We start from the raw sequence: 9,606 nt of genomic DNA, 5'->3' as shown, positions 1-9,606 counted from the left end.
GCGTGTGCCAACCCTTCCTACCTGTCGTCCTTCCAGCTCAATCTGGAAGTTTTTTGCTGACTCCTGGGTGACTCGCCCTCCAAAGTCCAGCTGGTAGACTTGCGTTGCCTCATTCCACAGTGGCTGCTTGTTGGCCATCACATACACAAAGCCTTGGCTTCCCAGTCGCCCATCCTCCTTCTCACTGGCCTTCCGGCACTTGAATTCATCCAGCTCACTGGCTGTCCTCAAACTCCTTTTAGTTTTCCAACCCTTTTTACTGCCCTGGCTCTGGTTCATCAGTTCATCTCCGCTGATAAAAAGCTCTGGCTCACTCTCTGAACTGTCCTGAAACTCATTTGTCTTGTTTAGTTTCTTGGACTTCAGCTGATCTTTTTGGCTCTTGACCTTCTTCTTCTCCCTCCCCAGCCGAGGGCTGGCTATCAGTGAATTGAAGTCAGTCAGTGTCCTTGCCTCCTTTTTGACTTTGCCCTCAGTGATAGCCTGCACATTTCCTTCCTCGGCTCGACTGTCCAGGCGTTTCCGGCTCTTCTTGCCAAATTTGTCTGTCCTTTGAGGAACCGGGCTTTCTGTCAAGGAGAGCACCTCCTGAAAAGTGTCTGCCGTCTCCACCATTACCTCTGTGCCCACGTGGCCCTGCAGCTCTGCTGGTGGGGGAGACATCACCGGCTTCTCCACCACGAGGAGCGGCTTGGGGGGCAAGGTGCCCTGGGGGTTCTGTACGGGTGGGCAGGTGCTGTAGGAGCTCCATGGGTGCAAGGCGATCGGTGGCAGCTGTAAACTAGAGCAAGTGCTGCTTCCCGGGTACATGGGCGGCAACGGGCAATAGGGGAGGCTGGATGAATAACCTGGCTGAAGCACAACTGTGGGCTCCTGCTGTGCAAACTGTGTTGGGGCCAGAGCTTCTTTGGGGGAGCAGGGGGCCTGCATTCCCTGAAGGGGTGGGGCACTGTAACTTCCTGGGTAAGGTACTCCAACCCCATAACTCGTCTGAAAAGTGGCAGTGGGACTGGTTGGAGACTTGGGGGAAACAAATGGCACTCGAGACATATCCAGATGTTGAGCTTGACCAATGATGAGCGGGGGAGGTTTTAGAGGGTTGGGCACTGAGCTCTGAGATGTCCTTTCCTGAGGAACCCATATCTCTTCGCTCACCATAGGATCCCACTGGTACGGCGGTGGCCGTTTTACACTAAGGGTAGCCTCTGTCAAGGACACAGGTACGTGCCGTACAGATTTCTCCACTGGGCAGTGCTGAGAAAGGGCCTCATCCTCCGTGAAAGCGGAGTTGATATAATCCGCTCGGTCACGGGAATTGTCAGGCGGGCTCAGCAAGCTGTAGGAGGACTGGGAGGCCAGAGGTGAAGTACTGACAGAGTGAGCGATGACAGAGCTGTGTTGGGAGCCGCTCCCTGTGCTCAGATCTGGTCTCATGCCACCAATGCTGGAAGTGCTGCTACCAGCATTGGCACTAGCGATGTTGCCCGCGCCACCAGCGCTCGCACCGCTGCTGCTGCCAGCGCCGCCACTGCTGCACTGGCTGCAGGTGTACAAGGCTGTGGGCACTCTCTGCTGGTACTGTGCTGACACAATGTTGCTCTTGGCCTTAGGGGGAAGTTGCAAGGTGGCTCTCTGACCATCCATCAGCTGAGCCATTTTCAGGGCGGCCTCTCTGCTGTTCCTGCGCAGAGTAGCATGAATGATACTGCTGTCCAGCCTCTGCGCCACGCTTCTGCCCTGGGACAGCTGACTGGCAATGTCAGGGTAGGGCGGCGGGTCCCCGGCTGGGATGGAGTAACGGGGGACCGTGAGCCGGTTCAAGGTGGCGCTGGCACAGGGCTGCTGCATCTTCTTCTCGGCAGCTGTGACGCGCAAGGTGGCGGAGCTGCCGGGGCCCGGCAGGGTGTAGGTGCTCTGGGCACAGAGCATCCTGGTGCGAGGCCGGCACACCTCCTCCACATTCCCGCTGCTGTCAAACGTCGTAATCCGCTCGTACCCCAGCGGCGTCTGGTAGTGCCCCGCCGGGTAGAGGGAGAACTCGCCCTTCTTGAGGCAGAGATCGAGGGGCGGCTGCGGGGGCCCGGGCGGGGGCGGCAGGGGGGTGGCGGGCACGGCGGGGATGGTGCCGGGGTAGGGAGGCGGCGGGTTCATCTTGTTCAGCGGCAGCTCCGGGGCGGCCCCGAAGATGACGGCGTCCCCTTCTACCAGCGGCGGCCCCGGCCGCGGGGCCTTGGCCTTGGGCGGGGGCTCATGATCGCGGTCGCCGTGGTCCCGCAGGTCGGCCAGGGCGATGGCGGGGGGCGCGGGGGGCGGCGGGGCCAGCGGCGGCGGGGCCGGGCGGCCCAGCTCGCCCACGGCCAGCGCCCCCGCCCCGGGGCCGGGAAAGCGGCCCGGAGCCCCCGGGAAGGGTCCCGGGCCCTCGGCCCCCGCCTCGGCCGGCGGGTTCGCCAGCACATCCAGCTGCACGTTCTGGTTGGCGAGCAGCGACTGCACCAGGCCGATGCTCTGCGTGGGCGACATGGCCTGCGCCGAGCTGTGGATGGGCGCGATGGGGATGTTGACGGTGCAGGGCGGGCTGCTGGCGGGCGCGCCGGGGGCACCGGGCACTGCAAGGGACAACACAGAGCGTCACCACCGCCTCCACTCCCGCCCAGCACCCTCCCAGCATCGCTCCCAGCATCCCGCCCAGCATCCCTCCCAGCATCCCGCCCAGCATCCCTCCCAGCATCCCGCCCAGCATCCCTCCCCTGCCGCGGCGGGCCTGGGCCCCGGCCTGCCCCCGCCACAGAGGGGCCTTTCAAACTATTGCTACCTGTACGGACTCTCTGCCACCTGTTCCCAAAACCGGTGGATCAGACCTCAGTGGGAACACGTAAACCAGCCCATCTCCCGTGACTCCCATCGAACAAGAGCTACTTGCACCAGCTGCTGGTCAGCTTTAAAGCCACTTCTTGGGAGTGGCACTTCAGAGGTCAAGTTGTGAGCGAGCTTTCAGCCTGCACTATGATCACCATGGACTGTCACTATATCACTGAGCATTCACTCATCATCAGGTTTCAACTACTTCTGCTCAATCAAGAGAAATTTTGCTAAATCAGGACTCATTAGTTTTCAGGGAGGGACTTTTGATAGTAAATAAACACATGAACAAACAATTGAACAAAGCAAACAAGCAAACAAAAGAAGCAGAGGCTAAGAAAGTTGAAGACTTGCACTGCAGACACTGTATAATATCTAGTATTCCTAGACTCGCTGAGCTTGGGAGAACTGGAGAACACAGACAAAAGTTGGGAAAAGCTGAGTATAGTGGGTGACAAACCAATCAGCAATGCAAAAGGAAGGAAGCTGAAACAGAGAGGAATATGATGGAATGAAATGCAGACAAAATTTATACAAGTTCTCAGATTTGTAAGGAGAAAATATGAGGAAATAGATGTGAAGCCAAAATGATTCAAGAAGTGGGTACTGTAGTCAGGGCAACTGCAGCATTAATGTTTGGACTGGCTGCAATCAGAAATGTATAAAGAAGCATATGTATATTAGGAAAAATTTCCCACATGTGGCATTGAAAAAGGGAAAATGCGGCAAGAAAAAATTCTCATAATTAGAAACGTGAAGAGTGCTCAATTGTTTGCAGCTCCTTCTGCAAAAAGTGGTTGATTCCAATAGGAATTTCCACTGAAAAGCTGCAGCAGGAAAATGAGGACACTGGATCCAGGTAGAGGTGCAGTAGTCAAGAAGGAACAAAACAGGATATAGAGGGAGAACAGTAAATACTATATTAGAGCTTCCAAGAATATTGCAAGTTCTTTATTTTTTATTAAACTTCCTGTAAAAAAAATCACGGAAAATGATGAGTTGTATCAGTAGGTTTGTGGAAGGAAAGGATACCAAGGATCTAGTGTCATATCCAATTTTTATCCAGTTTTATATCAATATTTAAGTGTGCCAAATTCTGTGGAGACCTCTGATTTGCAAGACCAGATCATGTAAGAGATCCATTCATCAGGACTCGTCCAAACGCTGCCCAGTTCCTAATTAATTTCTAATTAAAATTTGAGTCATCTACCTATGCCCTATGATTACATTTTCTGTAAAATCAGGCTTCTGCCAGGATCAGTTGTGAACGTGGGAGACGTACAGGTAGCACTGTGGCTACACTGGCAAGTACTTATGGTAGCTCAGTTCATTCCTTTAGAGGAAGACCAAAAGCCAAACTGAACTGACCCCAAGGCAATTCTGTGGTTCTGTGCTTGGCTGGCAGGCCATGCTTTCACCCTGATGTCTGCAGGCTTAGCAATTTAGCTGCCAGAGCCTGAGGTTCAATTGTTAGCTTGGCTTGAGCAGCCCCAAATCTTGCTGTCATTTTGCCTTACCCAACAAAATAGCATTTGTTGTGGTGTTGCTTATTACTCTTGAGTGTTTAAATCCAATGTTTTCTTCATTTCTCCAATGGTTTTTAATTGATTAGTTTGCATGCTTTGTAAATTAAATCAATTCACTGTGCATTTGTCTTGCCAAATCTTTACTGACTACATTAAAAAACACCTGTCCCAAGTGTACCTCACTATGAACATGGTACTGCCCAAGAGCAGCTTTCTACTATGGTTTTTTTCATCTATCAGGTAATCATTATTTACCCGGCAATACTTTTTCCTTTAGTAGTAGTACTTTTTCCTTTCTTGCTTTATATATAGGCATTAGAAAGAATATCCCCAAAAACATTTTTGAAGATTTAACTTGCCACAATTTACTAAGTCAGAAATACATTTTCAGAAGAAACTAGAAGGAAAAAGTGGACAAGAGGAAGGCTGTTAGAAGGACAGGGTACTATAATCCTTTTACTAGCCTCTTCAAGGAGCTGTTGCAGGAGTCTCCAATAATTTTCTCTCTATGTACCTACAATTATGAGCACCATTTCATCTCTTAGTACAGATTCAACCCAGTTTTCAGGAAGAGATGTGAAAACTTTGTATTAACTTTTTTCTTTTATATTTAGTTTTTATATTACTTTCTGACAGCTTGGACCGACTTTCATATTAGAAAATGTTGGGTGCTTCCTATTAATTATATATATATATATAAATATAAAATATATATATAGGTGACCATATATATATATGTGTGTGTATATATATATATATGGTCACTTATTATTATTTTCTTCAGACATTACAAGTGAGCATCATGTAGACAGAAATTAAGCAGGCCAAGTCCCCCAGATTGTGAAAAAAATGGGCTTAATTTGAAACATACAAGTATTTCTTTAGAAGTCCAGAGGACTCCTCGGATGCTTGGGTCAGACAAAAGCTTTGCTGCTGTCGCAGTTGAAACCCTGGTCTGAAATAATGAGAACATTTCCATTTATTTCAGTAGATTTTAGCAATGTTCTTAATTGCTTTGCAGTGCTCACACTCCTTCTTCTTTGAAGGGTACTGGCATGACAGCCACTTCCATAGCTCCAAAAACCTGTGACCTGGCAACAGGTGGCTGAGTTTTACAAGAACCTGCTCTCCAGCCCAAGCTCCTATCAGCCGTCTGTGCTTTGATGCCATTAGGTCTCAAGAACAGCCTGTTTGGGTTTCTGACAGAGTAGAATTCTGTCCTATCAAGATGCAGAATGAAAGGCTTTAGTCTGTGGAGAATTCCTAGTAAACTAAGATGAATTGGCAGATGACTAATTTCCCAATGAACTTGAAACTAAGGAGCTCTTTATGGATTATATTTTCCACACATCATAGAAAACCATGTCCATAGTACATATTAGCCTTATTCTAACTCAGTTCTACAGGACCCCATCAGACTAAATGGTTTTGAGTTGTGTGTTTACAAGATGGGACCATGACACAAGCAACCTGACCTCCATCTAGCTTAACCCATAACAAGCAGCTCTCCAGCTCCTCCTTACCTGGTAAATCATCTTCGTCTTCACTGAAAACGTTTGGATTAAAGACAGGCATGTTAATGTAGTCCATTGAAATCTTCCGCACTTCTGGGAGATATATTGTCATTTGCCTGGGCTGCAGATGCAGCAAACTGGTTTTATATATTACTATAAAAAGAACATAACAAGAAACAAAAAAGTCTGTTACACAAATAGCATGTAAATCTAAGGAAGAAGCAATTCAAAACAGACAGAAGGGCTATGAATATTGTTATTTTGTATATATCCGCATGGGCAAGCCATTATTTGTCAAATCACTATGTAACACAGCATAAATGGAATAAAAGAGATTGTTTCTTTCAGCTATTTCTCTTTAAATGGAAGCAGCATCACTGTAATTAAATAATTAATTACTTCATCTTGTATTCACATCTATTTTTATGGAAGGAAAATACTTTTTTCCATTATACTTTTGAAACTTTTCACCACAGGATGCTACCAATTTACAGGGGAAACCTGGAAAACTCTCAGGAAGGAAATCTGCTGATGGTTACTATATACAAAGAAATCCCACTTGGCTCAGGAAATCTCTGGGACACAAACCATCGGAGACTGGGAGAACATTTGAAAGAAGTATCACTATACATTTACTCTACACTTATATCCTTCCCTATCTGCCACTGGCAGCGAGAGAATTAGAATGACCTGTGTTCATTCAACTGCTGATAGCAGTCCATATAGCCACAAAAGCCATCCACCTAATTCTGTATCCAGGGCACCCTTTATGTACTCCTGACCCAACTATATAATGGAACTTAGGACAAAGTAAGTTTTCTAAAGAGCTCATTAAACTGCTAGACTTGTGTTAATATTTCAGTTCAGAGCTCAGTTCTGTGAGGTGGTACCTGTTTTTTAACCAGCCTTCTTCCTTCCCAGCAGGTCCACTGGGCAGAACTGGCCTACCCAGAAAAAGGTTGATGATAGACAACTGCTGCTGTTAATGATGGCTACCAGACTACTGATGCTCCAGCAGAGCATCAGTGACGAAGCTCTGCACTGACTTGAAGTCTTAAGCATGAGGCTGTAATAGCTTTTTTGTATAATTTGTAGCTGAATAACTATAAAAATATGACTTTTAAAAACACTTGTATGGCAGTAACTTAAAACCTATTATTTCTATAGTCCTCTTACAAAACTCTTTTTTTATTTGTGTGGGTTTTGTTCAAATAAACTGTAAGAACAGAGGTCTGGACTCAACCGCTGATTTACTTTTTTATTACAAGTGAGACTTTTAGCATTTTATCGATCATCTTGTTACTGTACTTATAGATTTTAATCTCCTTTAGTTATAGTGAATTTAATAAAATCTAATCCCCACAGTACACAGAAAATAAGTGTTTTGTTAAAGAAGCCTTTTGATCACTTAAAAAAATCTCATGGCATAAGTTTCTTGTTTGTTAGAAAGAAATTGACATGCAAAAAAAATGAACAGTTTACTTTTACCTGCACCAAGGTTAGTTGGTAGGAAAGCAGCCAAACCCACAATTTTAAATTTGGTTCCCCAGATATTAGATGTGACTTGAGCAAGGTAGTTGTGCTGAAAAACAAAAACATGGTAAAAAACCTGATAAAATCTGTATCAAGCTCTAATAAAATACTGCAGAGCAATCAAGCTATTGCAAGTGATAATGCAATTTCAGTCTATCTTGTTTTTATTGTATTGAAACAGCCTAAAGTGCCTATGTAGCAACAGTTTTACACAGTCATTAAGAAGACTCATTCTGATATCTTAACACCATCAGAAATGATGTATGCATCAGCCACAGGGTGCTTAGAACTATTGAAGATCCAAACAACACTTAGTGGAGAATGCCTGCTTAGTGAGAACAGGTCTGTTTTCTGGCACTTGCTGCTCCTGCCCAGCAGGACCACGGCTATTCAGAGAGTGATACACCATGCCCGTTGGTTCTATGCTCATGAATCACTTTATAGAACAGTAAACAAGACAGAAATTAATTACTCATAACAGCAAACATATATTCCCCTGCAGCTCCTAAAGCAACTACACAAACTGCTGCCATGGTACATATGTTATGGGTCAGAAAGACCAACAGATTTTCCCCAAAAGGCCAGGAGTTATGCTGCTGTATCAGGAGCAGGATCTAAGCCTCAGGTCTTCTGCTATATTTGAAGGGCTTTTGGTCCTATCTCTGTGTAAATGTTTAGAAATTTTCATAAAAAGGAAAAAGTTAAACAAGAGAGCAGAAAAAAACAAACTAAACAAAAGAAAATTAAAATAACATAGGCTGTTATTCATGAAATATACAAACCAGACAGTTCTACAGCCTGCTAAGTTTCATTTACCCAGAGGACATGAACACCACAAAAAGCACAAAGTGGTAATTCCTTTACTTCCTTCCTTCCAATTAAGACTGTTTCGTGTTAATTATGAAACAGATCATGTGGTCCTCTGAAGCAAACATTTCCTTACCTCTGCAATCCCTAGCAAAGCAAAGAATTATGGTGGCATTAAGTGGGTCTGGAAACTGATGAAGTTTTTCACATACACTTTCAAAAAACTAACAACATCACCTAGAATGAAACCTCTCTCATAGATTCACACTGACAAAAGTAACTGGTCCTGGTACTTACCAAACAACACCTCATACTCCATTGGCACTTTCAAACATTAGTGCTGAACTGGAAAATGCAATTCTCTAGTTCTATCTACTTAATGTAATTTAATGCAATTTTTCATTGCTGATCATTGGATCTCTATCACAACATATTGCCTCATGAAAAAATGCATTTGAATCAGGTATGGTAACAATGTGCACAATACCTGAGTAATATCTTCTAAAGGAAACTCTCTTCGTGTCAGGCTTGGAGAACCAATAGAGGGTTTCCTTATTGGTAACCTTGGTGATCTTGAGATCTCCTGTGCAGCTCGTGACATCTTTGGAGATTTGCGAGCTTCTATATTGATTCTGCAGGTAAAACAATACTTGGAATCAACAATAGATAAGCTAAAATGCACCAAACTCATATCTTTGAATGGAAAGATGTAAGAAGACAACTGATAGGATGTCCTTCAAGTGACTAATAAAGACTGTAGAGCCTATAGGATGGAGAATTACGGGTCAAATTTGAAGATACAGAAGACATGACACACTTGCAGTAACTCATGCTAGATGCTTTCTAATTAATCTAACAAAGTTTACAGCAGTTCTGCCAGATACAATGTATCTTCCAGTAATCCCTAAAAGGTGTAGAGATGAGTGATCTCAGCGTACAGACTTTGAGCAAAGTCTCAAGAAATGAGAACATGACACCTCAGCTGACAGATTTTCATGTTAGTATACAGCAAACAAAGGCTCCATAAATGTTGTCAGTGTTCCTACCTTAAACCAAAAGTTATTTCTACCTCCCACTATACAAGGGGGGTCAAGAATACCAGATCTAGCACCTAAAGAGCTCACTGGCAGAAATGTAACAAACAAAAGTAAAAAGCAGCCTGCTTAAGAACAAAATATATTCCATAGTGGCAAGAGAGAAAAAAAAGAAAAAGTGGAAGAGTTTATAAAATCTTTCTTTGAGACTGCCTGAGGCAAAGTTGTGCTCTATTGTTTCCCATCACATTTTGTCCCAGAAATCTTCCCCAAAGTCCAGCTCTATGCTAATCTCTGAGATCACCCCAGATCTGCACCCTGTAGAGGACCCCA

At 45.2% G+C, this 9,606-nt stretch overlaps 1 protein-coding gene across 4 annotated transcripts in view; it reads right to left on the bottom strand.

Moving 5' to 3' along the window:
* The window catches only part of TULP4 (TUB like protein 4), a 148,000-nt gene that overhangs the window by 9,531 nt on the left and 128,863 nt on the right, over positions 1-9,606 (bottom strand). For all 4 annotated transcript variants that reach the window (XM_021540432.4, XM_021540430.4, XM_085575269.1 and 1 more), the window contains exons 11-14: positions 8,727-8,871; positions 7,388-7,481; positions 5,909-6,052; positions 22-2,606 (exon numbers count right to left, since the gene is read on the bottom strand). In XM_021540432.4, coding sequence (XP_021396107.1) covers positions 22-2,606; positions 5,909-6,052; positions 7,388-7,481; positions 8,727-8,871 — 2,968 coding nt within the window. The remainder of the gene's footprint in view (positions 1-21; positions 2,607-5,908; positions 6,053-7,387; positions 7,482-8,726; positions 8,872-9,606) is intronic.

This window comes from Lonchura striata, chromosome 3 (genome assembly GCF_050655825.1).
Source record: "Lonchura striata isolate lonStrDom1 chromosome 3, ASM5065582v1, whole genome shotgun sequence".
Lineage (NCBI taxonomy): Eukaryota > Metazoa > Chordata > Aves > Passeriformes > Estrildidae > Lonchura > Lonchura striata.
Note: the sequence above shows the minus strand (reverse complement) of the source record. Positions and strands in the feature narration are given on the sequence as shown.